The sequence below is a fragment of the Coregonus clupeaformis genome, chromosome 10, assembly GCF_020615455.1.
Source record: "Coregonus clupeaformis isolate EN_2021a chromosome 10, ASM2061545v1, whole genome shotgun sequence".
Lineage (NCBI taxonomy): Eukaryota > Metazoa > Chordata > Actinopteri > Salmoniformes > Salmonidae > Coregonus > Coregonus clupeaformis.
The window spans coordinates 11,003,395-11,021,227 of NC_059201.1; the positions used below are offsets into that span (position 1 = coordinate 11,003,395).

At 48.1% G+C, this 17,833-nt stretch overlaps 1 protein-coding gene across 5 annotated transcripts in view; it reads left to right on the top strand.

Annotated features, from left to right (window-relative positions):
• Window positions 1-17,833, top strand: part of LOC121574870 (semaphorin-3F) — a 95,414-nt gene that overhangs the window by 48,442 nt on the left and 29,139 nt on the right. For 3 of the 5 annotated variants that reach the window (XM_041887514.2, XM_041887516.2, XM_041887515.2), the window contains exons 3-6: window positions 5,320-5,480; window positions 5,579-5,641; window positions 14,777-14,896; window positions 16,834-16,920. In XM_041887514.2, coding sequence (XP_041743448.1) covers window positions 5,320-5,480; window positions 5,579-5,641; window positions 14,777-14,896; window positions 16,834-16,920 — 431 coding nt within the window. The remainder of the gene's footprint in view (window positions 1-5,319; window positions 5,481-5,578; window positions 5,642-14,776; window positions 14,897-16,833; window positions 16,921-17,833) is intronic. The other 2 variants (XM_041887517.2, XM_041887518.2) reach the window with 1 other exon arrangement.

A 17,833-nucleotide genomic window follows, 5' to 3' on the forward strand; every position in this document is an offset into this window, starting at 1 on the left:
TGATTTTAGCCACAAAGAATGTGCAGTTCAGAGGACGTTTTTTCTCTGTTTTGTTTTATGTTAAACATAGCCAGAGAGCGTTTCCATTATCCCATAATGCTCTTTACTTACAATGGGAATTTGCTCCGAGACAGAAAATGAGGAAAGGGGTAATATGTATTTTTTAAATGATTGTTGGATACAGTGATCGTTCTAAAACATAATTACAAGCAGTATTTAATGTAACATAAGACTGTAATTATTCCAGTTTAACAGTGATTTATTTTATGTCATGTTTTGATATCATTTTAACGGCAGAGAGCATGCACCTCAGCTGTATATTTAGTTAAGTCTCCTTGGCCTGATTAGTCTTAAGCAGACCGTGCAGATATTAAGTGTCATGCTATTTCAACATTCTTTGTAGGTTTCTCAATGTTTGCTACAGTTACTGTCATTTATTTTCTTCCTAGTTGCCAGTTGGAGAATACAAGTGTTCTTAGCATCCAAATTCAGAGTTCTAGATCTTGTAGGTTTTTAGTTATCTCTGTCTGTGGGTTAAAGGAGAATTTTGCTTTTTTACAACCAAGTCACTTCCTCATCCTCTTTGTGCAGTATGGGGATCTGAAAAAAAAGCATGAACAAATGCTCCAAAAACACCCACATATGTACTTTTAGAAACAGAAAGGTCTCAGCATAGTGATGCAGGTCTTTAGATGTTGTTTGTGCGACTCGAGCTGTTTCCCCTATCCAGGCTGGTGTGACTGATAAGGTTTTTCATGGATGTCTGCCTGTCACACAGAGGCATCATGCCCATAGGGCACACAGGGGCACGTGCCCCCTCAGATTTGTCCCCCCCAAACAAATTTTTTTGTTGTTGTTTCTCTGTAATACTGCTAGCCACCTAGCAACTGAATGAAGTTGGCTTTAGCTAGCCCATATAGGTTCCCAATCTCCCAACCTCATAACTAGCTACCAAGAAGCAATTTCAGGCTGTCAATCAAGTTAGATTAGCTAGCTTGTCGAACTCTCTTAGCTAGCATGCCTGCTCGCGAGGTTGCTAGACTTTAGAAAAGCAAGCAATTACTAAATGTACTGAATAAGACTCACATTCCTTTCAATCTTTTACCCAGATTTTAGCACAGATGCAGAGAAGCATATTTAGTTTATTTTAAAAAATAACCACCAGTCAGTAGGATACAGACAGCTCAAGACGTATGCTTAGGTATTCAGGAAAATAAGCATATTTTACATAGAATTAAGCATAACAATTATGGCTCTAGATTGCAGGAAAAAGCTTTTCAGGCCCATGAAAAATGAAAAATTCTCAAACTTTTATGGACAGGGGCATAGTCCCCTGCCGGACCACCCCCCCCCCCCAGCCATCCTCACGTACTTTGTGCCCCATCAGATTTTTGGGGTGAATGACGCCCCTGCTATCACATGTGATATTCCTGTGTCTGTCTGTCTCTCTGTCTGTGTCTATAAGTGTATCTCCTATTACCTTGGACCTGCTATGGACTTTGGCACTGCCTAACTTTCCCCAGGCAAGCGCTAGAAACAGAGCAGGCAGACAGTGGCAGCGACCCCACCAAGGTCCCATTCAAATGACCCTGAGTGCTAATCTCAGCACGGATGTGATGAATGCCACATGTCAGCTGGTGACGGCGTGTCCTCTGAACCCAGCGTCTCCAGTATCCCTTCGGCCCTTAGCTCCTGCCAGCAGCGCTACGGGACAGGACGGGAGTGATGTCTGGGCACGGCGAGGAACCACTGGTTGGCTGGCGTCCCGCCTGCTGATGACCAGAGCTGACAACAGGGCTGCTCAGACTAGCCGGCCCGGGTGTTTATGAAGATAGATGACCTTTCACTGTTCTCACACTGTTGAGTGTGGTGTGTGTTTGTGTGTTTGTGTGTGGGTGGGGGGGGGTGGGGGGGGTGCACCTCTGTATCTGTTCTGGGTGGGCTGAACAGACACTGCTGAGAGGAAGGGATGTTCCTGTCTGTCTGTCTGGGTTAGAGAAGGTTAGTGAGGGTTAGAGAAGGTTAGTGAGAGTTAGAGAGGGTTAGTGAGGGTTAGTGAGGGTTTGAGAGGGTCAGAGGGGGTTAGTGAGGGTTAGATAGGGTTAGTGGGGGTTAGAGAGGGTTAGAGAAGGTTAGTGAGGGTTAGAGAGGGTTAGTGAGGGTTAGAGAGGGTTTAAATATTCAGTGTGGATGTGACTCTTCACAACCACCTGTGTCCTAGTTAGAGAGGCACAGAGAGCAGCGTGGCAGAGCAGGTGTGTGTGTGTGTGCGTGCATATGGGAAGAGCGTTCCCGTTAACAGAAGGAGAAAGGGAAGACATCTTGTACTATATACAGTATCTGTGTGTGGCTATCTTACACCTGCTAAACCATGATAGTACCATTACACAGTTTCCTAAAGTGAGAAGCCAGCGCTCGGCACATTAACAGCTGAGTAGCCCTCTGCCAGATGATCCCTGTCATTACTACAGTTATACCATCTCCTGTGTCTCTCTCTGTCTGCACTTGAGAGCTACTCACTCACTTCTTCCATCTGGGTAAACATAACATTATACACTTCTATTTCCACATGGACAGATGTTCACTAAAGCTGTTGTGGGGAGGGCTTTTATATTGAGAAGAGACTTTCTCCTCTCGATTCAATGGAGCGTACCATTAGGGGCAGGGGAATGGGGAGAGCTCTGGAAAAGTAGTAGAAGTTACAGAAGACGGGGGTTGTTTGTCTGCACCCATCGGAGTGGAAAATGAACAGGACCTACAGCGTGGTGTCCTCTGGGACATTTGGGGTCCAAGTGCTGGATCAACTTTCCCAAGCTGCACGCACAGAGGCCCACCTTGAGAGACAGAGAGAGAAAGACCTCCTGTCAGTTTTCCAGCTATGGTTTAACACTGAGTTCCTCTCAACCTTTTAATGGACCCATTATCATACCACACCAGACCAGTTGAAACTAATGGGAAGAGGACAAGGACAAAGCTCTACTCTGTGTCCCAGACCTCCCATCCATCTGCCCTCACACCCCTGATCTCACACATAAACACACGCAAGCACACACACACACACACACAATCCATGGCAGCAATCCGCCATTAATGACAGATGAGTCGTTTGACAGGTTTTATTTCCAGATTGTTTCTGTGTGCTTGCATGCCAGGTTTGTGGTTCTTCCCTGACACCACACCGGCTAAATGACTAAAATGTCAAACCATTACGATGAGTTCACATGGAATTTAAATCTACATGTAATTGGACTGTGGTATGAACAGAATGGTAATTATTTTGAAGAACATATTTTTTTTAAATGAAGTTGTCCCTCTGTGTTGGTAATCTGATCCACCTGGGCTGTTCTCTACAGGTGGCCCTAGAACACTAGAACACTAGAACACTAGGACCGGAGTCACGTTACATGTCTTCCATTACCAGGGCCAGATCAGAGATAATGGTTAGTATCTGGGACGCAGGTTGTCTGTTCCCATGTTTATGCCTCCTCTGTCTCGTCCCGACCCCCACACACACACTACATGTTAATGTTTTTAAATGTATGTAAATTGTAAAGTATTTTTCGTTATGTGTCGGACCCCAGTAAGACTAGCTGTCGCCATTGCCGTTGGCTAATGGGGTCCTAATAAATCAAATCCCAGACAGGCTATGGGGTTTTATGATGTGGTCCTCTGTAGCTCAGCTGGTAGAGCACGGCGCTTGTAACGCCAAGGAAGTGGGTTCGATCCCCGGGACCACCCATACACAAAAAATGTATGCACGCATGACTGTAAGTCGCTTTGGATAAAAGCATCTGCTAAATGGCATATTATTATGATGGCTTATTATTATTTTTTTTACCTTTATTTAACTAGGCAAGTCAGTTAAGAACAAATTCTTATTTTCAATGACGGCCTACACCGGCCAAACCTGCCGGTTGTGATACAGCCTGGAATCGAACCAGGGGGACTGTAGTGACACCTCAAGCACTGAGATGCAGTTCCTTAGACCGCTGCGCCACTCGGTGATCCCATAGACGCTTATGCTGATATTGTGCAGATATTATATGTTAGATATTATATATTCATGTTGAGACACTCTTCTTGTAAATCCAGGTTGCATTTCCTGTCTGAGTGTGCATTCCCTTAGTTCCCACGTTACAGATATTGTCCATTCCCTGTGTTAGTCTCGTATCACCCACAGTCTGACTTTTACTGTTAAACAGAATGAAAGCGTCTATGGAAATACTCTTTGTGCGTCACTTTTGGGATGTGTATAATTACATTTCAATACCATAACTCAGCAATTCAAAAATCAAAATCCATAATAACAGCCAGTGAGGGTTGGTATGTCATACAGAGCAACTGAATGTAAACAGAAGATTGGAGTAGCAGGGATCGCTCCACCACAGCTACTGTAAATGTAAGTGGGTAGTGGGGGTGTCAGAGTTCTACATTTGGAGAGTGGTTTTATGAGTGGTTGAAGTTACTCTAAGCGGCACAACATTTGTTTTTGTGTGTGTGCTTGGATATGGTTGGCATGAATTTGTGGAGGAAATATGATTTCCCCCCCAAAAAAACAGTATTTTCATAGTTTTGGCAAAGGACTGTTACTGTAAAGTTCCTGTGCCAGTTCTAGGATCTTGTTGCCTTGAACTGACTCTCAATAATAATCACTTTTGAATATACAGGTAACTGCCAAAATAAAGAAAACACCAACATAAAGTGTCTTAATAAGGCGTTGGACCACCACGAGCCAGAACAGCTTCAATCCACCTTGGCATAGATTCAACAAGTGTCTGGAACTCTATTGGAGGGATGCGACACCATTCTTCCACGAGAAATTCCATCATTTGGTGTTTTATTGAGGGTGGTGGGAAATGACATCTCAGGCGCCTCTCCAGAATCTCCCATAAGTATTCAATTGGGTTGAGATCTGGTGACTGAGACAGCCAGTGTATGGTTTACATTGTTTTCATGCTCATCAAACCATTCAGTGACCACTAGTGCCTTGTGGATGTGGGCATTGTTATCCTATGGGGGTAGGGGCATAGCCATGGTAGCCAAAATAATGGCCCCACGATTTGCCTGCCTAGCATTTTTATACATCACCCTAAGCATGATGGGATGTTAATTGCTTAATTAACTCAGGAACGACACCTGTGTGGAAGCACCTGGTTTCCATATATTTTGTATCCCTCCTTTACTAAAGTGTTTCCATTATTTTGGCAGTTACCTTTATGTGAATTACATGTTTCTCAATGTGTGTACACTGCACTTTACGGCCACATTGTCCATGACTACAGTAATTAAACCTATTTCTCTTTCTCTCCCTCACTTTAGAGCTGAGATCTACTGGCACTGCCCACCACTTTTCCTTCCTGCTCAACTCAACGGACTACCGTATCCTGCGTATGGACGAGGACCACGACCGCATGTACGTGGGCAGCAAGGACTACATCCTGTCTCTGGACCTGCATGACATCAACAAGGAGCCACTCATAGTAAGTGATGCCCCACACCATTACTGATCCTAGACTTGCTGGATACTGCATGTGAAGCACTGAAATTAACCTGCTTCTCTCTCTCCTCTCTCTCTCAGATTCACTGGCCAGTGGCTCCTCAGAGGAAGACTGAGTGTGTTTTGTCTGGGAAGGATATCAACGTGAGTACCATACTCTCTCAATCATCTTGACATGTGTGTTAGTTGTGCTGTTGGTGTAAGAAATTGTCTAGTTTTGAAATAACTGTATGGCTGGTTTTAGTGAATGGTGATGGCCGCTGAAGGGATCCTGTCAGAGAGACTCAGATTCAGGACTTCACTTTGATCACTTTGATCCGTTTAATTTAGGCAGGTCAATCATCAGAGGACATTGAAGTTATAGAATCTTGTATGTATGGTTCTAGGATCAAAGGAACAAGTGACAGTTATTAACAAATCCACAATTAGCTACAATTACATTTACATTTACATTTACATCATTTAGCAGACACTCTTATCCAGAGCGACTTACAAATTGGTGCATTCAACTTATGATAGCCAGTGGGACAACCACTTTTTCCTTCTTTTTTTTATGGGGGGGTGGGGGAGGGAGGGGTAGAAGGATTGCTTTATACTATTCCAGGTATTCCTTAAAGAGGTAGGGTTTCAAGTGTCTCCGGAAGGTGGTCAGTGACTCCGCTGTCCTGGCGTCGTGGGGGAGCTTGTTCCACCATTGGGGTGCCAGAGCAGCAAATAGCTTTGACTGGGCTGAGCGGGAACTGTGCTTCCGTAGAGGTAGGGGAGCTAGCAGGCTAGAGGTGGATGAACGTAGTGCCCTCGTTTGGGTGTAGGGTCTGATCAGAGCCTGAAGGTAAGGAGGTGCCGTTCCCCTCACAGCTCCGTGAGGCAAGCACCATGGTCTTGTAGTAGATGCGAGCCTCAACTGGAAGCCAGTGGAGTGTGCGGAGGAGCGGGGTGACATGAGAGAACTTGGGAAGGTCGAACACCAGACGGGCTGCGGCGTTCTGGATAAATTGTAGGGGTTTAATGGCACAGGCAGGGAGCCCAGTCAACAGCGAGTTGCAGTAATCCAGACGGGAGATGACAAGTGCCTGGATTAGGACCTGTGCCGCTTTCTGTGCAAGGTAGGGTCGTACTCTGCGAATGTTGTAGAGCATGAACCTGCAGGATCGGGTCACCGCTTTGATGTTAGCAGAGAACGACAGGGTGTTGTCCAGGGTCACGCCAAGGCTCTTTGCACTCTGGGAGGAGGATACAATGGAGTTGTCAACCGGGAGGAAGAGCAGCTCCGTCTTGCCGAGGTTCAGCTTGAGGTGGTGATCCGACATCCACACTGATATGTCTGCCAGACATGCAGAGATGCGATTTGCCACCTGGTTATCAGAAGGGGGAAAGGATCAAATTAATTGTGTGTCGTCTGCGTAGCAATGATAGGAGAAACCATGTGAGGATATGACAGAGCCAAGTGACTTGGTGTATAGAGAGAATAGGAGAGGGCCTAGAACTGAGCCCTGGGGGACACCAGTGGTGAGAACACGTGATGCGGAGACAGATTCTCATCACGCCACCTGGTAGGAGCGACCTGAGAGTGAGCAGCGCTGGAGATGCCCAACTCGGAGAGGGTGGAGAGGAGTATCTGATAGTTCACAGTATCAAAGGCAGCAGATAGGTCTAGAAGGATAAGAGCAGAGGAGAGAGAGTTAGCTTTAGCAGTGCGGAGAGCCTCCATGACAGAGAGATGAGCAATCTCAGTTGAATGACCAGTCTTGAAACCTGACTGGTTTGGATCAAGAAGGTAATTCTGAGAGAGATAGCAGGAGAGTTGGCTAGAGACGGCACGCTCAAGAGTTTTGGAGAGAAAAGAAAGAAGTCATACTGGTCTGTAGTTGTTGACATCGGAGGGATCGAGTGTAGGTTTTTTGAGGAGGGGTGCAACTCTCGCTCTCTTGAAGACGGAAGGGACATGGCCAGCGGTCAAGCATGAGTTGATGAGCGAGGTGAGGTAAGGGAGAAGGTCTCCGGAAATGGTCTGAGGAGGGGATAGGGTCAAGCGGGAAGATTGTTGGGCGGCCGGCCGTCACAAGTCGTAAGATTTCATCTGGAGAGAGAGGGGAGAAAGAAGTCAAAGCATAGGGTAGGGCAGTGTGAGCAGGACCAGCGGTGTCATTTGACTTAATAAATAAGGATCGGATGTCGTCAACCTTCTTTTCAAAATGGTTGACGAAGTCATCCACAGAGAGGGAGGAGGGAGGGGGAGGAGGAGGAGGATTCAGCAGGGAGGAGAAGGTGGCAAAGAGCTTCCTAGGGTTAGAGGCAGAGGCTTGAAATTTAGAATGGTAGAAAGTGGCTTTAGCAGCGGAAACAGAGGAAGAGAATGTAGAGAGGAGGGAGTGAAAAGATGACAGGTCCGCAGGGAGTCTAGTTTTCCTCCATTTCCGCGCCGGCTGCCCGGAGCCCTCTTCTGTGAGCTTCGCAATGAGTCGGCCGGCCACGGAGCAGGAGGGGGAGGACCGAGCCGGCCAGGAGGATAGGGGACATAGAGAGTCAAAAGATGCAGAAAGGGAGGAGAGGAGGGTTGAGGAGGCAGAATCAGGAGATCGGAGGGAGAAGGATTTAGCAGAGGGAAGAGATTATAGGATGGAGAGCGAAGGTTGCGACGGCACATTACCATCTGAGTAGGGGCAGAGTGAGTAGTGTTGGAGGAGAGCGAGAGAGAAAAGGATACAAAGTAGTGGTCGGAGACTTGGAGGGGAGTTGCAGTGAGATTAGTAGAAGAACAGCATCTAGTAAAGATGAGGTCAAGCGTATTGCCTGCCTTGTGAGTAGGGGGGGACGGTGAGAGGGTGAGGTCAAAAGAGGAAAGGAGGCAGAGAGAAATGAGTCAAAAGCAGACGTAGGGAGGTTAAAGTCACCCAGAACTGTGAGGGGTGAGCCATCCTCAGGAAAGGAATTTATCAAGGCGTCAAGCTCATTGATGAACTCTCCAAGGGAACCTGGAGGGCAATAAATGACAAGGATGTTAAGCTTGAATGGGCTAGTGACTGTGACAGCATGGAATTCAAATGAGGAGATAGACAGATGGGTCATGGGAAAAAGAGAGAATGTCCACTTTGGAGAGATGAGGATTCCTGTGCCACCGCCACGCTGACCAGATGCTCTCAGGGTATGCGAGAACACATGGTTAGACGAGGAAAGAGCAGTAGGAGTAGCATTGTTTTCTGTGGTAATCCATGTTTCCGTCAGCGCCGAGAAGTTGAGGGACTGGAGGGTAGCATAGGCTGAGATGAACTCTGCCTTGTTGGCCGCAGAACGGCAGTTCCAGAGGCTGCCAGAGACCTGGAACTCCATGTGGATCGTGCGCGCAGGGACCACCAGATTAGAGTGGCAACAGCCACGTGGTGTGAAGAGTTTGTATGGCCTGTGCAGAGAGGAGAGAACAGGGATAGACAGACACATAGTTGACAGGCTACAGCGAAATGCTACAATAATGCAAAGGAGATCGGAATGAAATGAACTAAACATCTGGGAAAGCGAGAGAGCGGGGCCTCCCTCACTTATGTTTCACAGAAACACTCAAATATAACTCTCCCAACTTCCACTTTAGACATTATAATTGTTGTAAACTACAGCGGTTCAATGTTTCTAGGAATAGACTCTAACTTAGTATATTCAGCTAACTTGGTACACCGAATGATATGACGCCAAAGCCAACTAGCATGCCAGCCTCCAATAACACGGTTTAGTTTTGACAGTTTGAGTGAGTACGTCGTCAACTTATTCAGCCAGTTAGTTAGCTAGAATAGTTAGCATACTAGCTAGCCATTGCTCTCTGCCAACAAACTAATCCCTCCTCCCACGGCACGAACACACAGAGAGCCAAGCTAACGTTAGCTAGTCACCCATGTCCCGAATTCCCTTGAACGACTCTGGTTACCAGTATGTAAAAACCAAACAAAAATAAATGTAGGTTATAGCTTACCCTTAGTAGCTACTGTTAGCCAGTTAAGTGCAAAGCTAGCCACTGTATCGATTCAGCCTGTTCGCGTCTGTCCCAACGGAGAGAAACCTAGTCGGCTCGGGGATTACTGGCACAACGGTCTTAACCACTAAGCTACCTGCCGCCCATTACACATGCTGTTATATTTGAAGACCTTATCTTAAGCGTGGAATAACATTGGAAACAACTATCCAGAGTTGCTAATAGTTACCAGTAGCTACCCGCTAGCTAGCTAGCTTTATTGGTCCAGGTAGTGAGTTAGCTAGCCTCGTGCTTCACCGGGCTCAGTCGAATACAATACTTACCTACAATAATTACCTACAATAACTACCTAGATAAACTACCTACAATACCTAACTACAATACCTACCTACCTACAATCTAAATACATGGTTTAATCTTTACTCGACACCATATGAGCCAAGCTTACCTCCCGCCACCTGACATACCCAGTCGCTGCACACTTTTTGGGCAGCGACTGGCCAACTTTTTGGGCAGCGACTGTATTGAATTACCCCATTCAATACACATTTCCCATATAATGCTACTCAAAAGGGTACTATAAGTAGCAATACTGAAACAGTTTAAACTTAAATGAACAATATGCAAAATGCTGAAGCTAAGTAGCCATAGGCAAGCAATAGGGCAGTACAGCATCAAAAGTAAAGTTGAAGAACATAATCTACAAGTCAGAAACTATAGAACAAATCAAAGTACATAGTAAAACACAACATCAGTTAATAACTCACTTTTGGTCAATGATGCATTCTACTGGTTCTTCATCTGACGGCTGCTGTTCAAGTCATTGTTTGGTGTGGTGTTCATCTTCGATGAGGTTTAACGGCGGTTGGCATCCAATAAATGTTGCATTACCTCCACCAACTAGACTGGGGTATAAATTCCTTATACTTTGCGTGATAAAAAAATACCCTGCCATCTAACCCTACACTCATTAAAAACCCATCACCCTATTCCACTATTTAAACATCTCTGGTCCTACCTCAGGCCAACAGCCTGGGAGGACGGGACACCACCACTCAACACACCCTGTAACTCTTCTGACGTCAGATCTCGTACACCCAAATACTTCTCTGCAGCTACCACCACAACCTCTATTTTCTGCGAATTACGTTCCATCCCTGCGGTACAATTGATTACCATTGCTATGAATGCTAAAAAGCCAATCTTACTGAAGCATATACTGTATCACTCGTTGGCCTATCCCTCTGTACTGGCACAGATCTACTACTCACACGAATCCTCTCAGGATCCCTCCCCCTTGACCCATCTTCCTCTACTTTCTTCACTGCCACAGCATACGACACCCTCTGCACTACTCTAACCCTGGAAACCTCAACCTACCTCTCTCACACCGGACATTTCTGATCCCCAACCCCATGGGCAGCACTTCAATTAACACATACTGCTTCTTTCCCCAATACTACACATTCCTTTGTCTCATGCCCTTCTGCACACTTCTCACACCTAGGAAGCTCCCTCCTACACACTGCTGCCACATGCCCATAGGCTTGACACCTGTAACAACGTAATGGATTCGGCACAAAAGCTTGTACTGGATAACTGAAATATCCTAACATCACTTTGTTGGGCAAAGACTCAACATCAAAACTCAAAAGAACAGACAATGACTCTTCTGTTTCACCACTCACGCCATCCTGTCTGCGTCACACCAAACGACGAGCATCACAAACACCGGGAATCTTCCCCTTCAGTTGGTCCACATTCACCGCTACCTCAGTAATCAGTCCTTTCAATAGCCGTCAGGTGACATGCCAGGTGACTTGGCGGCCATTTTGGAGAGGCACTTTGCCACTTTGATAGTGAGTTGGGCATTAAACATGGAATAATCTGCAACAGTTGACTTCATTCAGCCATATTCCATCATTCCCCTCCCTTACACCATTGCATCATGATCTGTTAGGGTGAGGAGGACTGTAGCTGGAGGCTAGAGCTCCTGTTTTACCACATTTGTTTCAGAGTTTTAAATCCTGTACACACACACACACACACCACAGCCCCCTGTGGACCTGAGAGCACCATTTAAATTCATACAAGGTCTGATCCTCTGATTTCTCTTTTGATTTGTTCACACACATCAACACACAGCCCTAAGGGTGTATTTGGGCAGTGGCATGCAGGATGGACTATGGGGGAGGTGAGGGGGGTGTGGATAATAGCCAGGCTCCCCTGCTGGTTTTGAGAGGGCAGGATTCTGTTTATCCAACTGGAATGTTCATTTAGATGCGCTTGCTGACCCGCACAGCTCACCACCTCCCTACATTGTACGGGCCCCTGTGTGTGTGTGTGTGGTGTGTGTGTGTGTTGTGCGTGTGGGTTGGAATTCCAACACGGTAATAATAAGAGATGAAATTGGCTGTAGACATCTTGGCGAACCCCCTCTTTATATAATGACAGATGATGACAATTCAAAAGCAATTCAGAGGGGATGTCATTTCAGGCAGGAGGTCAAAGGCAATCATGCACACTGCACTCCCTGTGGGGGAGCACAACTGTGCAATGAATACACATACCTGCGCACACACACACACATTTACATTTATATCATTTAGCAGACGCTCTTATCACACACACATAATTAAATTAAATAACTGAGATGTGCATCTGTCATATCCTCTCTTCTACACACATCTCATTGTGGTTTGTTGTTACATCCTTTTGTCTTGCCAGCTGTCACTGATCTCCCTGCAGCATGCACCAGTAACAGAGATCCTATCTGCCCGGCCTGGCCCTGTATCACTGTGGCCAGCATGGAGGCCTGGCCCTGTATCAATGTGGCCAGCATGGAGGCCTGGCCCTGTATCACTGTGGCCAGCATGGAGGCCTGGCCCTGTATCACTGTGGCCAGCATGGAGGCCTGGCCCTGTATCAATGTGGCCAGCATGGAGGCCTGGCCCTGTATCAATGTGGCCAGCATGGAGGCCTGGCCCTGTATCAATGTGGCCAGCATGGAGGCCTGGCCCTGTATCACTGTGGCCAGCATGGAGGCCTGGCCCTGTATCACTGTGGCCAGCATGGAGGCCTGGCCCTGTATCACTGTGGCCAGCATGGAGGCCTGGCCCTGTATCAATGTGGCCAGCATGGAGGCCTGGCCCTGTATCACTGTGGCCAGCATGGAGGCCTGGCCCTGTATCACTATGGCCAGCGTGGAGGCCTGGCCCTGTATCACTGTGGCCAGCATGGAGGCCTGGCCCTGTATCACTGTGGCCAGCATGGAGGCCTTGCTGGGGTTAAGGCAGGGGGACTGGCTGGGGTTAAGGCACTGGGACTGGCTGGGGTTGAGGCAGGGGGACTGGCTGGGGTTAAGCCAGGGGGACTGGCTGGGGTTAAGGCACTGGGACTGGCTGGGGTTAAGGCACTGGGACTGGCTGGGGTTAAGGCACTGGGACTGGCTGGGGTTAAGGCAGGGGACTGGCTGGGGTTAAGGCACTGGGACTAGCTGGGGTTAAGGCACTGGGACTGGCTGGGGTTAAGGCACTGGGACTGGCTGGGGTTAAGGCACTGGGACTGGCTGGGGTTAAGGCACTGGGACTGGCTGGGGTTAAGGCACTGGGACTGGCTGGGGTTAAGGCAGGGGGACTGGGTTTCCAGGCCGCTGGTAGGAGACATTAGGAGCCTCAGATCTGTTCTCATTACCAGCACCTCCAAGACTGGGCCTCTGCCTCATCCTATTCAACATGCATGTGTGTGTACTTTCACACACATGCCTATTTACACACATGCCTATTACACACATGCCTATTTTTCATTGTTTTTCAGGGAAACTGTATTTATCCAACTTGCCTTTTAGTCAAATACGTGTTCCTGACATGTGTAATAATATTTCTTAGGCGTGTGATAATGAAATTGTCAACTAAGTGAAAGGAATGTTTTCCATAGGCACAAGTGGAATACATAAATGGTAACTGAGGTTGTTTGAGGTGGTTAGCTGAAGCTCACTCCTGGATCGCGTCCTACCTGACCGGTCACTCCTACCAAGTGGCGTGGCGAGAAGCTGTCTCCGCACCACGTGCTCTCACCACTGGTGTCCCCCAGGGCTCAGTTCTAGGCCCTCTCCTATTCTCCCTATACACCAAGTCACTTGGCTCTGTCATATCCTCACATGGCCTCTCCTATCATTGCTACGCTGACGATACACAACTAATCTTCTCCTTTCCCCCCTCTGATAACCAGGTGGCGAATCGCATCTCTGCATGTCTGGCAGACATATCAGTATGGATGACGGATCACCACCTCAAGCTGAACCTTGGCAAGACGGAGCTGCTCTTCCCCCGGGGAAGGACTGCCCGTTCCATGATCTCGCCATCACGGTTGACAACTCCGTTGTGTCCTCCTCCCAGAGTGCGAAGAGCCTTGGCGTGACCCTGGACAACACCCTGTCGTTCTCCGCTAACATCAAGGCGGTGACCCGATCCTGCAGGTTCATGCTCTACAACATTCGGAGAGTACGACCCTGCCTTACACAGGAAGCGGCACAGGTCCTAATCCAGGCACTTGTCATCTCCCGTCTGGATTACTGCAACTCGCTGTTGGCTGGGCTCCCCTGCCTGTGCCATTAAACCCCTACAACTCATCCAGAATGCCGCAGCCCGTCTGGTGTTCAACCTTCCCAAGTTCTCTCACGTCACCCCGCTCCTCCGCACACTCCACTGGCTTCCAGTTGAAGCTCGCATCTGTTACAAGACCATGGTGCTTGACTATGGAGCTGTGAGGGGATCGGCACCTCTGTACCTTCAGGCTCTGATCAGTCCCTACATCCAAACGAGGGCATTGCGTTCATCCACCTCTGGCCTGCTGGCTCCCCTTCCTCTGCGGAAGCATAGTTCCCGCTCAGCCCAGTCAAAACTGTTCGCTGCTCTGGCACCCCAATGGTGGAACAAGCTCCCTCACGACGCCAGGACAGCGGAGTCACTCACCACCTTCCGGAGACATTTGAAACACCACCTCTTTAAGGAATACCTGGGATAGGATAAAGTAATCCTTCTACCCCCCCCCCTAAAAAAAAATAAAAATATATTGTAAAGTGGTTATCCCACTGGCTTTAGGGTGAATGCACCTATTTGTAAGTCGCTCTGGATAAGAGCGTCTGCTAAATGACGTAAATGTAAATGTAATGTAAATGTTATTAATCACCAATTGGACCTTTTGTTTTCCTCAGAAGGCTGAAAGAAGATTTTCAGAGCAGAATGTGTTTATCTTTCTGAAAATGTAATGATTATCCTTGTCTCCTATTGACAGCGTTTTTTTCTTGTCACCTTCAGGGGGAATGCGGGAACTTCATCCGTCTGATTGAGCCGTGGAACCGAACCCACCTGTACGTGTGTGGAACAGGGGCATACAACCCCATCTGCACCTACGTGGACCGCGGACGCAGGTCCCAGGTAACCAGAGACAAGATGTAGCCAACCATGGTCACACTCTGACCCCTGAACTCCCCTCTTTCAGAGTCAGATCTGTCAATCAACCCGGGGTCAAAAAATCTCATTCCACTCCTTGTCTGTCCTTATCATGGTCTGTTCTCTCATTGTCTTCTCCCCTTCTCCCCACATTGATTTGCTCTATCCATGGTCTGGTGAACCCAGAAAAAGGCTAATATTGGTGCTTTTCCATTGAGACTTACCCCCACATTAGTGGGCCGCTAGTGTTTTATGTTAATGTAGCTCTAGTTTTAATGTGTTTCCATCAGGAGTGTGACACTAAAGACTTGGGGCGAGCAGAATCAACAACCTCTTCATCATTCAAGACTGTTGCTTTGTGAGTAGGTGTTAAAGTTCACAGTTAGCCATTGTTATGTAAATGCAAGCTGAAAAGTACCCAGGGCCTTGCCTTGGCGCCAAGTGAGAGCAGGTCCTCCGTAGCCATGGCCCAGTGAGACACGGGTGCCAGCCCGCGTAGACGGAAACAGAAAAGTCTGAGCCTTTTGAGGTAAAACACTGGGGTAAATCCTCATTGGAAATGCGCCAATAGATAATGAGCTCTTCACAGATGGTTAACTCTCCTTTATTCTGGCAGTTCGTGTCACACTGTTATAGTGACTCCTATTGGAGAGACAGCTAACTGCCACCATAGGAAGCTAACTGCCAGCTACAGTACTGCTGGGAAGAGAATGTTGACAGTGTGTCTAAAACAACTGCTACTATCTTCTCCTACTAGCGGCTGTCTCCTCTCCCCCTTCACCTGTTTATGTGTAGTGTTCTGACCTGTCTGGGAGGCTCTGAAAGACCATCATTACCGATGGAGCCTCTCATCCATTATCAGACTTGTAACTCACCCCCTCCCTCCATTCCTCCCTCCGTTCCTACCTCTCTCCCTCATAGACCAGCAGCCATCAGAGCTGTAGCAGCTGTCGTCCCCTGTGCACACTTACTGTTACTATCCCGCCTGTTTATTCTCAACGTTTCATTGGAGGGCTTGGGTTTCAATGTACCGGCCAGTCATCCCCTTGTCATTCATCCTCTCCCCCAAGGCCCTGCTAGCTACGTCGCTTTAACTGTAAAGGTTTTCCTTGGGTAAAATTAGAGGTGTAAACAGAAACCATTTGTTTGGAAGTTCTCCCAGTTGTCATTCCCAAAAGCCTCACGCGTGTTGAGTCCTCAGACAGCTCCCAAGGTTTTCCAGAGATTACCTCACGTCTTCACTGAGTTCACTCACTCCACTGTTCTTTTTACTTTGAGCTCCCTTTCTCCTTTTCACCCAAATGGGTCCTCTTTTGTCTCATATGTATTTTTTATGTTGCTGAACCTTGTGTCTATGTTTTCACTGGCATGGCATGGCATGTTTTCTGTATGTATTTGGCAACCTAGATATCGGCGGATTCGGAAACTCATCCAGATTGATTTATTCACGTAATATAATCACTGAACTCTCTCTAGCATGCTTTGCTTGACAGAGTTATTTTTTGGGTTCTCTTCTCATCGATTCTCATGGGTTGGCTGGTAGTCTAGCGGTTAAGAGAGTTGGGTCAGTAACCGAAAGGTCGCTGGTTTGACTCACCGGGCTGACTAGGTGAAAAAACTGTCTGTGCCCTTGAGCAAGGCACTTAACTCTAATTGCTCCTGTAAGTTGCTCTGGATAAGAGCGTCTGCTAAATGACTGAAATGTAAATTCTAAAAAATGTCATAGAGTCCACTCTCATTTCTTCTGTTGTGGTCATGGTTGTTTTTCGGTCGTGGGTCTTTCTTTGAGCTTTTTCTGTTCTCCTTCTGGTCAACTCTTGGGTTGATTTTTCCACTGAGTTTCAGTTGGTTTTGGGTTGTCCCTTCGGGTGCAGTCAATGGGACCCTCGTGGTAATCGCGTGGCACATGTCCTCTTTTTTAGGCCCTCTACCTGCAGGCGCCCCAGTCCGGAGGGAGGACCAGCCGGGCGGCAGACTTCAGCACTACAGCAGGGCCTGTGGAGCCAAAGGTGGGCCTACGGCCGAGGGGTGGCTACTGTAGCAAGGGGCTGGGGTCTGGGACCTGGGCAGAGGGGAGGCTACTGTAGCAAGGGGCTGGGGTCTGGGACCTGGGCAGAGGGGAGGCTACTGTAGCAAGGGGCTGGGGTCTGGGACCTGGGCAGAGGGGAGGCTACTGTAGCAAGGGGCTGGGACCTCGGGGAGGCTGCTGTAGCAAGGGGCTGTGACCTGGGCCGAGGGGAGGCTACTGTAGCAAGGGGCTGGGGTCTAGGATCTGGGGAGGCTACTGTAGCAACGGGCTGGGGTCTGGGACCTGGGTAGAGGGGAGGCTACTGTAGCAAGGGGCTGGGCCGAGGGGAGGCTACTGTAGCAAGGGGCTGTGACCTGGGCCGAGGGGAGGCTACTGTAGCAAGGGGCTGGGGTCTGGGACCTGGGTAGAGGGGAGGCTACTGTAGCAAGGGGCTGGGCCGAGGGGAGGCTACTGTAGCAAGGGGCTGGGGTCTAGGATCTGGGGAGGCTACTGTAGCAACGGGCTGGGGGCTGGGACCAAGGGGAGGTTACTGTGGCATAGGGCTGGGGGCTGGGACCAAGGGGAGATTACTGTGGCATAGGGCTGGGGTCTGGGACCTATGGGAGGTTAGTGTGGCATAGGGCTGGGGTCTGGGACCTAGGGGAGATTACTGTAGCAACGGGCTGGGGTCTGAGACCTGGGTCCTGGGTCAGGTGCCCATCTGGTGTCTGAGAGGCCCTGTCATCATGTACAGCCTGTTGACATCCAAATTGATGCTTCTGATTATGGTGTAGAATAAATGGGGTGTTAAAGATAGAGATTATGATGATATGGTCACAGTTCAATAGTAGAAAGGTCATAAATTAAGTTGGTCAGTATAACCAAGTCCTGTTCTTTACAATCATTAACATCCA